This window comes from Dama dama, chromosome 18 (genome assembly GCF_033118175.1).
Source record: "Dama dama isolate Ldn47 chromosome 18, ASM3311817v1, whole genome shotgun sequence".
Taxonomy (NCBI): Eukaryota; Metazoa; Chordata; class Mammalia; order Artiodactyla; family Cervidae; genus Dama; species Dama dama.
The window spans coordinates 48340862-48358906 of NC_083698.1; the positions used below are offsets into that span (position 1 = coordinate 48340862).

General features: G+C 39.7%; 1 protein-coding gene across 2 annotated transcripts in view; it reads left to right on the forward strand.

The window, feature by feature from the left end:
• CTTNBP2 (cortactin binding protein 2) overlaps window positions 1-17648 on the forward strand; it is a 164451-nt gene extending 146803 nt beyond the window's left edge. For both annotated transcript variants that reach the window (XM_061165289.1, XM_061165290.1), the window contains 9 exons: window positions 238-390; window positions 553-740; window positions 4906-5084; window positions 5651-5850; window positions 6213-6395; window positions 11265-11328; window positions 12655-12787; window positions 13797-13898; window positions 16585-17648. In XM_061165289.1, the coding sequence (XP_061021272.1) occupies window positions 238-390; window positions 553-740; window positions 4906-5084; window positions 5651-5850; window positions 6213-6395; window positions 11265-11328; window positions 12655-12787; window positions 13797-13898; window positions 16585-16800 (1418 nt within the window). In that variant the 3' untranslated portion in view covers window positions 16801-17648. The remainder of the gene's footprint in view (window positions 1-237; window positions 391-552; window positions 741-4905; window positions 5085-5650; window positions 5851-6212; window positions 6396-11264; window positions 11329-12654; window positions 12788-13796; window positions 13899-16584) is intronic.
• The last annotated feature ends 397 nt before the right edge of the window (window positions 17649-18045 follow it).

The following is an 18045-nucleotide window of genomic DNA, read 5'->3' on the forward strand; positions in this document are numbered from 1 at the left end:
ATGGAACTAGTTAGTGTTGGATCATTGTGTGTGGGGCAGTATCCTCAGCTGTATTCAGTAATTTCAAACTGTTTCCCAGAGTCTTTATACTTTCCCAGCCATGTCAGAGCGCTGTGTCACATCTTTGCTAACACGTAAACTTTTAAAAGTTTGTACATCTCTGTCATTTTATGTTTTAATCATTGGTCATTTAATCATTGATACATTTTAATCATTGAATTTCTGTTTTGACCACAGCCTGTCTGATCCCAGTGAAACAATCTCCTGCTAACAAGAAAATCATCGTCATCTTGGAGAACTTGGAAAAATCTTCATTGTCTGAGTTACTGGGGGACTTTTTGGGACCTCTGGAAAATCACAGTACTGAAAGCCCCTGTACCTTCCAAAAAGGTAAAGATAGTGGAGAGACCACCCCAAGAAGCCAGCTGCTTTAAGAGCTTTCTCTGTCCCCTGGAGCACACGTCACGCTTCATGGCCGTCTTTCCTTCACTTGTTGAACTTGTTCTCTGCTGTGGTTTCCTGACGTTGGACTGCTGCTTTGGTTTGTTTTAGGAAACGGAACGTCTGAATGCTACTACTTTCATGAGAACTGCTTTCTGATGGGAACGATCGCCAAGGCCTGTCTCCAGGGCTCGGACTTGCTGGTGCAGCAGCATTTCCGCTGGGTGCAGCTGCGCTGGGACGGCGAGCCCATGCAGGGGCTGCTGCGCAGGTTCCTCAGGAGGAAGGTTGTGAGTAAGGTAACAGACCACACGCGGCCCGTTGTTGGGAGAGGCTCCTTGACATTCCCTGGCATCGCTGTCAGGCAACCTGGGCTTGAGCTCTGCCACTTACTGTGTGGCTTCTGGCAAGTAAAAATCGGGGGTAGGCAAGGGTCAAGTGGGGCTTCCCTGGTGGCTGAGACAGTAAAGAATTTGCCTGCAGTGCAGGAGATATGGGTTTGCAGGAGACTCAGGTTCAATCCCTGGATCAGGAAGATCCCCTGGAGGAGGGCTTTGCAACCCACTCCAGTATTCTTGCCTGGAAAATCCTTTGGACAGAGGAACCTGGCGGGCTGCAGTCAGTGAGGTCATAAAGAGTTGGACACAACTGAGCAATTAACACTTCAAGGGTTAAATAGGATAATGCATGTAAAACTCATAACAGTACCTGTACTATGTTAAGTAGTTTTTAAAAAAACAGACTTCCCTGGTGGTTCAGTGGTTCAGACTCTGAGCTTCCAGTGCAAGGGATGCAGGTTTGATCCTCATTGGGAAACTAAGATCTCACATACCATGTGGTGTGGCACGCCCCCCCCCCCCCGCCCCCAAAAAAGCAGATAGGTTTTATTGTTTTATTAACTATTCTCAAGGAGTCTCCCTGAGTTTAATTGCTATCTGAGACTAGATTAGAAAATTAATCATTCTTCTTAAGGAAAAGCTATTGTTTCCTTGGAGCCTTCATTATCCATCTACTCAAGCTGGTTTTAATATTTGTTACATTGTGCTATAGTAACTATTAAAAAGTCATATAAAAAAATAGAAATCTCTGTTGACACATTTTTAAGAAGAATAATCACTTTTAGTGACTTTTCATAGTAAATATTCTACGTTCTATCAAAATAACAAAATTAATGTAGTGCTTACCAAATTGAGCACATTATTCTCTAATGTCATATTCTTAAATTAGGCCAGAGCTAAGTGTCTGGGAGGATTTGAAATAAAAGAGCTCAATTTAGTAAGATTTTATTGTTTAATCCTGCACAGTGGGGCCGCACTTGGAGGACAGGATCTTTATTGTAGCAGCAGAGGATTTTAAAGTGTAGGTAATACGACACCCCACTGTTAGCTGCTTCACACACAAAAAGAGGCTTTTTTCCCTTACATAACCAGATGCCTTGCAGTGGGTGTTGCCGATGTCCATTCACACCTTCGTTATGTCAGGTCCCAGGTCTGGGTTAATCTCTTGGCCTCTCTTCACGACTGCCTGGCTTCTGCAGGGCTTCAGGCACCAGACCCTCACACAGACTTGTTCACAGGTAGGGAGCAGGATGCTGCGCTGTGCGGAGAGGGAACTTAGGCTTCTTTTGCCTCCTTCTTATCAGCAGGGACAGCATCTTTTTCTGAAATTGCCAGAATCAGACTTCCCCTTAATGGTTCATTATCCAGAACTGGTTTCATGCCCACCCTTCTGCCATAGACCTTGGCTGGAGCTATCTTCCCAACACCAGAGTGCTTCACCAAGTTCCTGAACAAAATCTCTGTGTATGTTGTGTTAGAGCATGTGAATGTACATGCATTCATAGCAGAGGGCTGGGGGAGGGTGGTGGAGGGAGAAGGGTGCGGCAGGAATGCCTTTGGTAATTTAGTGAACAGTCCCTACTAGTGGTGATTTCAGTTAGTTCCTGAAGTTCCTAATTGAATCAGAAATCATCTGCCCCAAGCTCTGCTAAAGTCAGTTGCCTGATCATAAATATATACTCTTTTGACCAAAGCACATCTGTTATATGACCTCAGCCAGTAGGAAGAGAGGTGAGGTAAAGACAGTCATGGGTTTTGTAGCTTTTCAAATCATTGATGTTTCCATTAACTTCATCACTATTAATATTTAAGTCTCACTGCTAAAAAACTCACCTAAAGAACTGCAAAAGATACCAGTATTTTTCTTAAAGACTATTATTTTTAGAGCAGTTTTTGGTTTACAGTAAAATTGAAAGGGAGATACAGAGATTTCCCAAGTACCCACTTCTCCCCAGAAGGCTGCATTTTTTCATTGAGGAGCCTACACCAACACGGCCAAGTGCCTGGTTTATCTAAGAGAAGAACAGGGACTGCTTCACGAATTTCTGTCTTTCTTGCGCAGGGGCCATGCTCATCTTCCTTGAAATCTTCCCTAATCCTCTCCCTCTTCCGGCTCTCTGGTAAACATAGTTTGAAAAGGATTGATTTTACTTATTTTGAAAGGAAAGTTCTGATCTTCAAGCTCTACACTTTCCTCCATTGTGTTTGAGGATGGGCAAGTGGGTTGTGCTATAAGGAACAGAAAGTGGGGAGGAAGGGTAATGTGTTCAGTTTACCAGGAATCACTTCAAGTAGGTTAATAAAACGGATTCCTGGGGTAGGTTTACAGTGGGAATGAAGACAACTGCAAAAACAACAGAAATCTTGTAACTGCAGGATGGAACCATATCTTTGGGGGTGCTTAGAAGCACACTGGCATGTGATCAAAATTTCTTCTTCCAGTTTCTCACAGGAATAAAAATAAACAGGTCTTTTTTTGGAAAAGACCAAGCTTCTAGTATTTAATAAAAAAAAATAATTATACCTTCTTTAATAGGAAATTGAAAGTGAAAGAAAGAGTTAGTCACTCAGTTGTGTCTGACTCTTTGCAACCCCATGGACTGTAACCCACCAGGATCCGCTGTCCATGGAATTCTCCAGGCAAGAATACTGAAGTGGGTTGCCATTCCCTTCTCCAAGGGATCTTACCCACCCAGGGATTGAACCTGGGCCTCCTGCATTGTGGGCAGATTCTTTTTTTTTTTTTTTTTTGGTGTGTCTTTATTTTTTTATTTTTATTTTTTTATTAGTTGGAGGCTAATTACTTCACAACATTTCAGTGGGTTTTGTCATACATTGATATGAATCAGCCATGGATTTACACGTATTCCCCATCCCGATCCCCGCTCCCACCTCCCTCTCCACCCAATTCCTCTGGGTCTTCCCAGTGCACCAGGCTGGAGCACTTGTCTCATGCATCCCACCTGGACTGGTGATCTGTTTCACCATAGATAGTATACATGCTGTTCTTTTGAAATATCTGTGGGCAGATTCTTTACTGTCTGAGCCACCAGGGAAACCCAAGGAAATTAATATTCACCTATTAATTGTAGCCCATGATCTCATTTTCACTGGGAGACTATCAGAGAAAGTGGGAGAAATATGATCCTCTTTTGAAAAACATGGGATATTATAACAGATCCCAAAGCCTCATGTGACACAGTGATGTCACTTTAATGAAGCTGCTAGAATCACTGAACCACTCTTGCATTTTCGTCTGTGCCAAATTCTATCCCTTGATGTAGGATATACAAACATTCACATATTATCCTCAGTCTTAATATCATAATTCCTTGGTAAAGTAGAGATTTACATGAATGTGTTTCTTATAAAAATAGTTAATTGTTATATCTGACTTCTAAATAGTTGAGAGATTTCTCTTCATAGTATATAAATCTTTGTCCTTTTGTGAATCTGCTGTAATACCAAAAAGGGACTCTTATATAAGATATAACTCTAAAAAGAATTGCCCCCATTCAACCATGTGTGTTACACAGTATTACTTAAAATTTGCACATTTTAAAATTTGAAAACATATCTTCATGCTAGCAGAGTTGTGTACATTTTAAGTTAGCATTTTAGCTGAGACTTTCCTTCTAGGGAAATTAAAAATAAGACAAAGTGAACATGCCATAGACTCTGATATGCCATCTTATCACTTACCCATATTAGAATATTTAATGTCATTTTTATTTCATTTATTCAAAATCCTTTTTTGAACACCTACTATTTGCAAGTCCTTGTGACATATTCCATACACATGTGAAAAATGATTTCTTCCAGCACTGATGTTTAAGAATTCATCCAAGTAAGATACCTCATCCAGGGTGTCTCACTGAACCGTCATGTCGGCATCCTTTCATTTGATGTAACAAACCACAGATCTGTATCTCATGCTCACACATAACAGGGTATGTTATTACCTAATCGCTCTTTCACCCACCCCAAGTGAAGGTAAGATCAGATTTGGCTACAGCTTTGTTTTATAGTCTTAAATTTTTATAGCTTTAACTTTGAATGGTTAGAAACAAAAGGACAACGGCACTGCTCTAACCCAAGCCCCCGTCTTCCTCCTCTCTGTCTCCAGTTCAGAGGTCAGGTGCCGTCTCCCTGTGACCCTGTGTGCAAGACGGTCGACTGGGCCCTGGCCGTGTGGCGCCAGCTCAACTCGTGCCTGGCCCGCCTGGGCACACCAGAAGCACTTCTTGGGCCAAAGTACTTCCTATCTTGTCCTGTAATCCCAGGGCACGCCCAAGCAACAGTGAAGTAAGTGTCATTGGTCCTTCTTTCCCTTTAAAGTGTTTAAAGTAGAGCCCTGCCCAGTTGGGAATATTTTGAGAGTGAGAAAGCTATGCCACTCCTGTCATCAACATGGAAATCAGAGGATGACCATGACTTGTGTGTCAGGCAGGTCCTAAGGAAACAATTTTTGCTAAGACTAGATAGATCATAGGTTTCCTCTGTTTTCAAAACTCTCATCAGATCCATATGTTGCTTGCTCTTTTTTTCTCCTGATTTCTTTAGTCTGTAAAGTTTTCCATGTATTTTTCCCTTCCATGTGCATTCATTTATTCAGCACTCTAGTGCTCCAGGATCTTATAAAGAAAAACAGAAACAGGTAAACAGTTTCATTAGAAATACATTGTTATTTGTAAGGCAGATTCAAACTACTTTGGTGTTGGATAATTTCACTTATTCCAAAACAACCTTGGGAAAGTTAGCCTATCCATAGAAACACTTAGGCTTTGTTCAGGGTCTTCAGCTCTGTCCTGGGTAGAGTTGTGTGTGATTGCTGGGAGCCTGGGTCCTAACTATGAACCCTTTCTTGGAAGGTGGATGTCTAAGCTATGGAATGCTGTCATTGCACCCAGAGTTCAAGAAGCAATATTGTCAAGAGCCTCTGTGAAAAGACAACCCGGCCTTGGGCAAACAACTAAAAACCCTAGCCAAGGGCAGCAGGCTGTGGTTAGAGCTGCTCTCAGCATTTTGCTTAATAAAGCTGTTCTGCATGGCTGTCCCCTCCAGAGAGCAGGTATGTGGGTTTATGCTGGGAGGAGAGGAAATTCGCTCTTATGTAATGCTTGCTTGAACTGGCTTTTAGGGAACTCTATTTTCTCTCTTTGTAACGAGTGAGATTATCTCCATGTAATGGATGTTGCACAGCACTGCTTTAAAACGAACTCACTTGCTCTCTCTTAATTACTGGCTCATGTTTAAATATGAGACTTCAAAGTAATGTTTGCTGGTTGACAAACCCCTGCTTGGGTATGATAGGCCCCTGATTTTTGAAGAGGTTATTTCTTTAAGTGTTAGAAATGTTGGATTTTGCTTGACTCTGTGCAACTGCGCTCTTGCTTTTGTCCTTCTGACAGAATGTGGTTTATGTTGTTTCAGAGCTGGACCAACATACAGCTGATTTCAAAGGAGGAAGCTTCCCTCTGTCCATAGTTTCAAGTTACGGCAGTTGCAACAAGAAGAAAGAGAGTGGTGCCTGGAGAAAGGTGAGCACCAGTCCTCGCAAGAAGTCTGGCCGGTTCTCTTCACCCACCTGGAACAAGCCGGACTTGAGAGAAGAAGGTAAGGGGCATGAGACGTGTGTACCCATGAGGTGGTTTCTGAATGCCAGTGTGCTTTAATGTTTATCACTATGCACTCAACAAAGCAAAATTTTGAGGATTTCAATGTGTATTTTCATGGAATAAAGCATGTGGAAGGTACATTCCACAAATAGTTGAGAGCCCTCTACCAGAAAAAAACAAACATTCATACTAGAATGCTGAAATTAAATTTATCTTTACCATGTTAATGATCATCTACTTTTCAGCAATTTGATTTTCTTGGGATCCACACAGTTATATTTATGTAATAAAAGCTGACACATAAAAAGAAAGAAATATGCAAATGTGCATTCAGAAGTGAACCTTAAACTTTTAGAAGTATGTGTTATTTGATTATAGACATATTTAATACCAGTTTAAGGTGTTTATAAGTGAGTCAGCTTTACATATTTCTTCCTACATGAGATGTATACCATGTACCAAGTTTTCTTCTAAACACTAGAAATAGAGCAGTGAAAACAGGAGATAAAAATCCCTTCCCCACAAAGTTTCATTCTAATAAATTATTAGACCTATTCCTTTTGCTTTTGATATTAGGATAATCAGTTGTACAAATTTTAAATATCCTTGCTCAGTTCAGTTCAGTTGCTCAGTCGTGTCTGACTCTTTGCAACCCCATGGACTGCAGCATGCCAGGCTTCCCTGTCTATCACCAACTCCCGGACCTTACTCAAACTCATGTCCACTGAGTTGGTGATGCCATCCAACTGTCTCATCCTCTGTTGTCTCCTTCACCTCCCACCTTCAATCATTCCAGCGTCAGGGTCTTTTCAAATGAGTCAGTTCTTCACATCAGGTAGCTAAAGTATTGAAGTTGCAGTTTAGTATCAGTCCTTCCAATGAACACCCAGGACTGATTTCCTTTAGGATGGACTGGTTGGATCTCCTTGCAGTCCAAGGGACTCTCAAGAGTCTTCTCCAACACCACAGTTCAAAAGCATCAATTCTTCGGTGCTCAGCTTTCTTTATAGTCCAACTCTCACATCCATATATGACCACTGGAAAAACCAAAGTTTTGACTAGATGGACGTTTGTTGGCAAAGTAATGTCTCTGCTTTTTAATATGCTGTCTAGGTTGGTCATAACTTTTCTTCCAAGGAGCAAGTGTCTTTTAATTTGATGGCTGCAGTCATCATCTACAGTGATTTTAGAGCCCTGAAAAATAAAATCTGTCACTGTTTCCATTGTTTCCCCATCTATTTCCCATGAAGTGATGGGCCCAGATGCCTTGATCTTAGTTTTCTGAACGTTGAACTTTAAGCCAACTTTTTCACTCTCCTCTTTCACTTTCATCAAGAGGCTCTTTAGTTCTTCTTCACTTTCTGCCATAAGGGTGGTGTCATCTGCACATGTGAGGTTATTGATATTTCTCCTGGCAAACTTGATTCCAGCTTGTGCTTCATCCAGTCTGGCATTTCTCATGATGTACTCTACATATAAGTTAAATAAGCAGGGTGACAATATACAGCCTTGATGTACTCCTTTCCCAATTTGGAATCAGTCTGTTATCCATGTCCAATTCTAACTGTTGCTTCTTAATCTTCATACAGGTTTCTCAGGAGGCAGGTCAGGTGGTCTGGTATTCCCATCTCTTTAAGAATTTTCCACTGTTTATTGTGATCCACACAGTCAAAGGCTTTGGCATAGTCAATAAAGCAGAAATAGATGTTTTTCTGGAACTCTCTTGCTTTTTTGATGATCCAACAGATATTGGCAATTTGATCTCTGGTTCCTCTGCCTTTTCTAAATCCAGCTTGAACATCTGGAAGTTGATCGTTCACATACTGTTGAAGCCTGGAATTTTGAGCATTACTTTACTAGCGTGAGCGATGAGTTCAATTGTGCAGTAGTTTGAGCATTCGTTGGCATTGCCTTTCTTTGGGATTGGAATGAAAACTGACCTTTTCCAGTTCTGTGGCCACTGCTGAGTTTTCCAAATTTTCTGGCATATCGAGTGCAGCACTTTCACAGCATCATCTTTTAGTATTTGAAATAGCTCAACTGGAATTCCATCACCTCCACTAGCTTTGTTCATATCCTCCCCTAAAAGATATCATATTTGAGTAAGAATGAAAAGATGTTCCAACCTCATATGCATTATGGATTTCTAATACATGTAATTAACTTTACGTCTTCGGGAGCCCCTTGTACCCCACACTGTTCTAAATGGCAACTCACTCCAGTATTCTTGCCTGGAGAATTCCATGGACAGAGTAGCCTGGCAGGGTGCATTTTGTGGGGTCACAAAGAGTCGGACAGGACTCAAGTAACTCAGCAGGCCTGCACTCATGGCAGCCTTACAGCAGTGGGATTCCTAAGTGAAAGGAATATGATGTCTAAAGTCCTAAATTTCTTAAAATAGAAGCAGTTGCTTTTGTTACCATAGTTTTCATATGGAAGATTGTATTGATTTTTAATAAAAACTAATGTAATTTTAACTATATCAATACATGCCAGAGTTGTGTGATTACCCCAAGTATGTGATCATAAGTTGTGACTTAAAGTCACGTAAGTTTTAAAGTAATTGAATGGATAGTCCCTGAAAAAAATACATAAACTCTCATTGTAAAGGTAAGTGTTATTTATAATAGGATACATTCTGATCTCCAAGGCCTGCCCTTACTTCCTAAAGTTAGAGTGTTTGCTTCAGGGAATAAAATCATTAGACTATAGCCCCCCAATAGAGCAAAGAGACTCCCTCAGCTGGCTTTCTGTAACAAGGATTATACCCGTTTATCCTTTGAAAGTATCCAAAAGAGCTCGACAGTGAGGACTGCCATCCCCATTTACAGATGGCAGAACTGAGACTCAGATCCCCTTGATCACCTGCTCCAGACCACTTCTCCAACAAACGGGGTTCTGCAATCCATGTTTTTGTTTCTTATGAGTCCAGAGCTGTTTCCTTCAGTCTGTGCCACTCATAATAATCCTGGTACTCAAATAAGGACACCTCTGCAGGCTCTTCACTGTGTCACTTCCCAGTTCATTAGAATTCCTGTAGGATTCAGGATCAACTGCTTTCCTGAGCTAAGTGAGTACCTAAACAATAAGCACTGTCAATATATATTGCAATACTGTAGAGCTGTCAGACAAAATCCATAAAATAAATATGAACTTCAAACAGTATTATGGAGATAAATCTAACTTGGAAATATATATTTGGAAAAAAGCTGATATAAATTATTTTAAATTTATATTTGTAATATTTATTAGTTGCAGAGCTAGTGGATATATCAAATGTTCTTTCAAACATGAAAACTTAATTGAAAGGTGAATAAAATTGTATGCAACCATAGTTTGACATCAACATAGAGATTTATAAAATGCATTGGCCAGGGTTTAGGTGAATGAACCACTGGTTGGTTAACAACCAAAGGTGGACATGCCTCTAATTTTAATTTTTTTAAATAATAGTCACCTTGTCCAATAATTACACTTCATACAAAATTATTACACCAATGTTTGGGTTGATATTTTTGGACATCATTGTTTTAAAAAATACCAAAACAGAACTCTCTTGCATTCCATGCAGACCACTGGGGAAGTTCATAAACTTTGATAAAGACACAGCCCTTTTCTGTCCTGACCTAAACCAAGCTGAGATTATGGTCACTGCTTCTGGAGGGCAGAGTCCAAGCTTAGGTACTTCCATGCTAATTAGAGGAAAACTACTAGTTAATGCTTTCTGACAGTAAGAACAGAAGTGTGGATGAGGAAACGTAGACACCTGATGATGATCTGCTTTTAATCAGGATAGACCAAGTTTGACAGACTTCTCAAAATCATTCTTTAGAGATAATTTATGCTAGCACCATTTATACAATTTTAGAATCCACTCAGAAGCAGCTGTATTAATGCATTTATAAAATGTAGCTACTGCTGCTAAGTCACTTCAGTCGTGTCCGACTCTGTGCGACCCCATAGATGGCAGCCCACTAGGCTCCTCTGTCCATGGGATTTTCCAGGCAAGAGTTCTGGAGTGGGGTGCCATTGCCTTCTCCGATAAAATGTAGAGTATTATAGAAATAGATTTTGAGTCTAAAATGGTTTAGTGTTTCTCAAACTTTTGACCATAAGCCACAGTGAGAAATGTATTTTTTTTTTTTTTGAGAAATGTGTTTTAAAGCCTGACCAGTACACATAGACCTATGCATTTGCATGTCTCTGTAAATGGATACCAATTTATATATTTACTACATACAAGCTGTGCAATCCGGTGTTTCCTATTCTCTTTGTTTTTTAAAATGGGTTGAAATTTGCAGTTAGAAAAACATTGGTATGATATGCAGTATTTGTTTTAATGCTGTGATTTTTTGTTTACTTTTCCTATTTAGTTTTCTGTAAAATGCAAAGCAATCAAAAGTTAAGTTTCTATACCGCTAAAGCCACCTGCAGTATAATACATCATCAGGCCCACACATCAAAAACTGTTGGGTCTACACAGTCAGGATCCCTTGGAAGGCAAACAAAGGGAAATAAAGGGATTACCATCTTCAAAAGGCAGGTATTAACCCTCTTTTAGGCACTTGGAGAACAAAGGCCTAAGGCTGTGGGAACTTGCCTGGTTAGAATAGGATCCACTGATGAAAGTGGAGCTGAGGAGGCCTGAATTGAGCCTCAGGTGGTGTGAGTTGTACTGATTTTAGTCATAAATATACATGAGGTCGTTGCTCATTCCCTAGTCTTCCACAGAGCCTCAAGAGATGGATTTAGTCCAAAAACAGTATGAAAATACATCAGAGTCTAGAGACTATTTCTTTTAAATACAGAGTTCAAGATGCACAGGGACATTCTATGGAAATGACTACATTTTTTTCTCTCTAAACAGGTATCAAAAGTAACACTATATTACAGCTGAATTGTAACAGGAATGCTTCGCTATCAAACCAAAAGTAAGTTTCCCTTGCAGATTTAACTCATAAAAAACAGTACACATTCTCATTGTGTGTGTGTGTGCAAAGTCATCTCAGTCATTGCGACCTCATGGACTGTAGCCCGCCAGGCTCCTCTCTCCCTAGGATTCTCCAGACAAGAATATTGGAGTGGGTTGCCCTGCCCTCAGGGGATCTTCCAGACCCAGCAATCGAACCCTCATCTTTTATGTCTCATACATTGGCAGGTGGTTCTTTACCACTAGCGCCCCCTGGGAAGCATTAGTTTGTGCAACTGTTATGCTGTTAATATAATTTTTTAAAAAGCAGTAGAGGTAATTCAAATGCTAGTATTAAGCTGAAATTGAATGAATGAAATCTAAAAAACTATAAAGGCTATTTTGCTTTTAGTTTGAAAGATTAGAAATGTCACTGACTTCATTTTGTATCAAATTTTATAGTTATTATCAATACAGTTCACAAAGATATGGTAAAATCCTGTATTTGTGAACTTTTAAATAGGCTTTGGAGAAGGCAGTGGCACCCCACACCAGTACTCTTCCCTGGAAAATCCCATGGACGGAGGAGCCTGGTGGGCTGCAGTCCATGGGGTCGCTAAGAGTCGGACACAACTGAAGCGACTTAGCAGCAGCAGTAAACAGGCTTTAGAGGACTGATGATTTTAATGACAGATTTACAGAAACATAACATGACTGACTTTTTCTCATGCTGCTCCTAGGGAATTGTCGACTATGCTTCCAAATCTGTAAACTGAAATAAAGATTTATCATAGAATTACAAGAGGGGTAGGGGTCAATGAATCTGTGTCACATGCTTGTTTGTGCCAGGCCCACTGTTAGATCTGTTGTATTCAACAGCCTATATAGTATTTGTAATAACTCTATGATGTAGGCATTTGATAGAAGGGAACCCATGAACTGAGGTGTTGAGTACAAAAAAAAAAAACCGACCCATGGTCACGTTGCTAATAAAAAGTGATAAATTCACATTTACGCCATTGTCACACTGCCCCGTACACCAGCGTGTTTAGTGTCATCCTTGGGGACAGAGTAGGAAAGGGAAGAGTAAGAAGACTGGAATGTTGTAAGTCAAAGTGGATTTCTTTGTGTAATAAAATTTTATCCTATTGAGAATTCTGACTGGGAGTTAGCAAAATCAGATGGGAATGGGTTGTTGTATAAAGTGACATTTATGGATGCCTTTAAAAGATGTTAAAAACTTTTTTCCTCCACAAATCCCCCAGAAAGGTGTGGGGTCTAGGTTTCCATATTGGAAGTTGGGTGGTTGCTCTGGGTTTGAAAAACTCTTTTCTGAACTCTGTGGTAGGTCCTTAGAGAATGATCTGTCATTGACATTGAATCTGGATCAAAGACTCTCTCTGGGTTCGGATGATGAAGCAGATCTTGTCAAGGAACTTCAGAGCATGTGCTCTAGCAAATCTGAATCTGATATAAGCAAGGTAAGCAGGACACAGTGGGGAGGGCATTGAGTGGCTCCCCCAGCAGCAGACAGACTTCTTGGAGCCACATCATATCGCTTTCCCTGAGAAAAATCCCTTATCGGATAGTATGATTAATGCTCCAAATCAAAACTTCCATTACCTTGCTTAGAAAAGTCCTTCCTTCCAAAAAAACCCACTTATACAAGGGAGCTCTATTTAGCACGGCTTCTCTGAAAAACCCAAAGTGAAAGTTGCATGTGTTATCACAAATTAAACCAATACCACCGTTTCCTTTCCGTATTCCTAACCTGGGCTGTCACCAATCAGTAAGCGCATGACAGCAGCCTTGCATTCTGCAGAGAGGAACAACTTTACTTATAAAATAAGAAAAATAAGTGACCTGTGTAATTTGTTTAAACTGTGAAATTTGAGATCCAAAGATGGAAATCAGTGACCCAAAATCTTGAAGCATTAACAGCATCAAGTTCAACCTGTTTTTGCACTCTGATATCTGCAGCAAATTTTACCAGGCTTCTTTGATAAATGCCTTTTGCTTGAAAGGGAGCGAAAGAGGGTAGTTATATCTTGTGCAGGTTCTACCCAAAAACTCACCTGTTGTATTTGGACAGTCTACTTGGGATAAAGAACTCACTAGCTTATTTAATCTTGCTGGGAGTGAGTCAAAATAGTTAACCCTGGAAAAATAAGGTTACAATGAAAAATCTTGCAAACGTTATATCCTTTCATTTTGTGCCAAAAGTTTTTTTTTTTTTTTTTAAATAGGGCTTATCTGGTTGTCTTCTTTTGACTTTAAAAAACTCTTTTTTTTCTTAGAAACTATGTCTCATGCATCTGCTGTTAGTTTCACATGAAAGCTTAAAGTCCTTATGTGAGCATTTTAGGACCTAAGCTCCTGACAGTAAGACAAGGACCACACTTCTCACTGTGGGTTTTCCACAGTGACTTTACATCTTACCTTGAGTATGTCACAGTTTACCTGTGAAAACATGACTTGTGTATTTTCCAGATTGCTGATTCCAGGGATGATTTAAGGAGGTTTGATAGTTCAGGAAACAATCCTGTGTTTTCAGCAACTGTTAATAATCCAAGAATGCCAGTGTCACAAAAGGTAAGTGTCCCTTTTCCCTCCAAAATGGGACAAAGAAGGATTGTTGTGAAATTGACTTTACAAATCTTTCAATGTGCATTACAAAGTTACTTTTACACTATAGCAGGGAAATAATCAGGATAAAGGTGTAAGTGTTCACTAGGTAATCAAGGTTAGAAAAAAGTACTGTTTGGCTAATAGCTTGAAGGAATCACATAGAAAAGCATTACTTTTCCCCCCTTCTATTTGATGCCAAAAAATTGGATTCCAAAATTTGAGTGTCTCTTCTATTTGTTTTCACTAGTTTATGCCAAACCTAGAATTAATGTAACATCTCTCTTCTTTGCTGTATTTTAAAATGGAACACTGAATTTCTTTTGAGCACCATTTTGGAAAACTGGAGTTAATTATAGCAAAGTGCTAAGTGATAACAGAAAAATCTACACATACATGATTTACTTGAACTTCCGTACCATGCATGTTTCAGAGACAGAATGTCCTTTGCAAGCAAATCAGAATGTCCAGTAGAAGAGCCAGGATTCCCATAGAGTTCCTTACCCTCTTGAAATAACTTTTATGATTGGTTAATAAATGCCAAGAGATGAGATGTCCCAGTATGGTACTACTGAGTGAATGGAAACAATAAAAATACTTCTTACCCAGTAGTGCTTTTATGAGGAGGTCCATTTTGTAAGATGTATTTAATAATGTGTGGTTTGCTTACCAAGCTATGTCCATTGTGGTTCACGTCCCCTCACGTGGCAGCTGACACAGACCTGTGGGGAGAGGGAGTGCAAAGAGCAGGATTAAATGGTGAGCGTGGTGAGACTATCCCATTATTAATCCTCCTCTGATCACTGGACAGCCCTGGGCTCCCGTCCCCTGCTCTCTCACGGCTTCAAGAGGTTTCAGTCCTGACTAGTTTCCTGTGAAGCTGTGTGTATTGGGGGAAATACTAACAAGGCTGGGGTCGTATATAAAAATATACAACATGACGATCTACAAAGAAGAGCATGACCTGTGTGGCTTACTCTATATAGTATTTGGTCGTCTCCGCCATCCCTTCCCACCCCCCCCCCCACCACCCCAATTCGGAATGGCTTAGAAGCACAGTAAAAACATAGTTGGGAGCAGATAAGAATGACTGAGGAGGTGACACCTGGGGTCCCTGCTGATAATTCTGGCTGGAATATATTTTCGTTCAGGGGCTGTCCCTGAACTATGGTGCAGAACACATTCCTTGGGCCTGCCTTGTATTTCTTTGCCCACTGAGCAGTCTAAGGACTATTCCCCCGTGATTGGTTGTTTTCTTAGAACCTGCCACCAGAGGGCGAAGTAGTACTCATTTGGCATTTGCCAGAGTCCTGAACCCTTCCAAGCTCATGCCTTTTCTATCCTGAAAAAGGCAGTGAGCATTTCTTGGTTAGATGCCCAGTTTCTTCTGTTATCAGGAAGTAATTCCCTTTAGGAGGAAAAGCTCTCTGTGTTAGCTGAAATCACTTTCTCCTATGTGGTCAGAGAGGGGCCTGTTAATCAGGCAGCCTGTCAGCCGGCCTTCTTAAACAGAAAAGCCCTTATTTACATAAATACATATTTAAATCATCCATAGAAAATATAATAATCAATGTTTTCTTCTTATGGAGATGAAAGTTCAGTCCCCTAAAGCAGAAATTCCCATTTTGGATTCATCATGAAAACTATTTGAGGATTTGTTTTTTAATCCCTTGTACCCGGACCACATGCCCTAGAGGTTCTGATGTAATTGGTCTAAGGTACAACCTGGACATTGGAGTTCTTAAAAGCTCCTTGGGGACTCTCATGTGCAATCAGGGCTTAGACCTGTTCTGTAGCACATACCTTTGATCCATCATTCACATTTTCTACCCCATTTCTTTCCAAATTATGTCCATGTTCACCCTTCCTCCTTCCCCACTTCACCACTCACTTGAGTTTAGTTCTGCTGATGGGTAAACATGAAGGGGGACCTGCCCAAGTGAACTCATGATCAGCGAAAACTGAGTAAAAGGTCTTACTGCAGCATCATGAGTCACACTTACCTGTCCAACTGTGTTTCCTCATGGGCAAAAAGAGACCTGGGCCAGGTGATCAGAAGTACTAGAAGAATGCTAGCATGCAGTTCTCAAGAATTAAAGATCTTGAGCTCCCTTAGTTACAGACTCATCACCAGGAAACAATTCAATACAGCAGAAGCTCCATTAGCACAAGGATGGTGCCCTTTTACATTCTCCACTGTAAGCCGAGAACAGTGCTTGTCTGATAAACATTCAGAATATGTGAGTAATAGTCCAGTTAGATCTAAAGGCAGAAAAATTCAGTGACACACTCAAGGTAAAAGTGTTGGATTGTAGAACTGCTTACAAATGGTTGGAGTAGTCCAGTTGGACTTCCTCAGGCCTAAGACTTCATACAATTTCTGTTGATGAGGAGACTCCAGACTCAGGCACTAGTTTCACTGACTCCTGTATCTGGCATACCACAGAGGACCTAAGGGAGATCAGACAGTGATTCTATAGGACATTAAGCATTCAACTTCTCTCCTCCCCTGTGTTTTTTTCCCCCCATGAGAACCTGTGTTAAGGGAGAAACTCATACATACTTGTACAGGGACAGAGAGGAGGAAGTTAGTGCCGATCACAGAAGTTGGGAACAATGTCAAATTAAGCTATTCTGTTTTCCTTTCTTATAGGAGGTCAGTCCTCTCAGCAGCCATCAAACGACTGAATGCAGCAACAGTAAATCAAAGACTGAGTTGGGTGTTTCAAGAGTTAAATCTTTTCTTCCTGTTCCTAGAAGTAAAGTCACCCAGTGTTCCCAGAACACCAAAAGAAGCAGCAGCAGCAGTAATACAAGGCAAATAGAAATAAACAACAACTCAAGCGATTTGGAACCTACGCAAAAATGAACAAGTAGAAAAATCTAACAACTAGGCCTGCCTACAGTATTCTCATTCTTTTGTATATTTCACACAAAAACCAAGGACAGCAAGATGTAAATACCTTTAAATGAATCAAATGTTTTCACTGCAACATAAAGTATGAGTGCGGGACCACTATTCAATTTTTTGTAAAGAATGTATTTATAACCAACTTCTTTTTTTTCAATTCTGTCAAATTGAACTGCAATACCAATAAGTTATACCCACTTTTCAAGTAGTTTTATAATAGAAAAGTCATAATAGTTTTACTCAAGATGTTCAGGGTATTAAAACAACTGTCTGTGTACTGTATATCTATACATATGTACATATGTACATTTAAGAAAGCGATGCATCATTGCATACTACATTAAAAATGTGTACAGCATTGGCTTAGATAACATGTATCATTTTAAAGAGATCATAATTTTATGTTCACTTGATGAGAAACTACTAGAATGGGGCAATAACAAATCATTTCTAAATAGTTACTTTTCTTAAAAGCCATATTAAGTATTTTGCCTGTTAAACTCTAGTTTTCAGTTTCAAAACTTTTAATGGTTGCATCATGTATATTTATGCTTATGAGTTTGCATTATGACTTCTGTAAATATGAACTTATATAATGCAATAAAAGTGTTATCTTTCTTACAAAAGTTTTGTACCTAAGTAGATATAAAAAAGAATAACTGTAAATGCTTCAATAAATAAGTTAACTCCCTCTTCTAGTGGCACAATTGATATTTTCTAGAGTTTCTTCTCAAATTACTAATGAAATGACATAACTCAAAGTTATATGCCTTGACACCAAATAAAATATTGAATTAGTGAAATAACTTTGCTGTAGTTTTTATCTATTGCTGTTAGTAGTTTATCCATGCAAAAGATACTTGTGTTCAATTTAGAGCCATTTAAACTGGTCCTCCATGTTTGTATTTCAGTAGCTATTTAGAGAAAGACTTTTGTTACAAAGTATTAGTTGGTTTAAACTAAAATAAACATTTCAATGGAGCTCTTGGAATGAGGTGCTCATTGAAAACAAATTTTTCATACTTACAAAAAAAAAGTATAATTATATACCAACAATCATTTGCTTGTCTTAGAGTATTTAAAGTCCTTTCTTGGCCAGAATGGTTATTTAAAGTATACACGTGTGCATGAAAACTATATTACATTTTGCAAGTATCTTTAAAAAAACGTATAGTGAAGTGAAGTGGAGGAAGAATCAAGGAA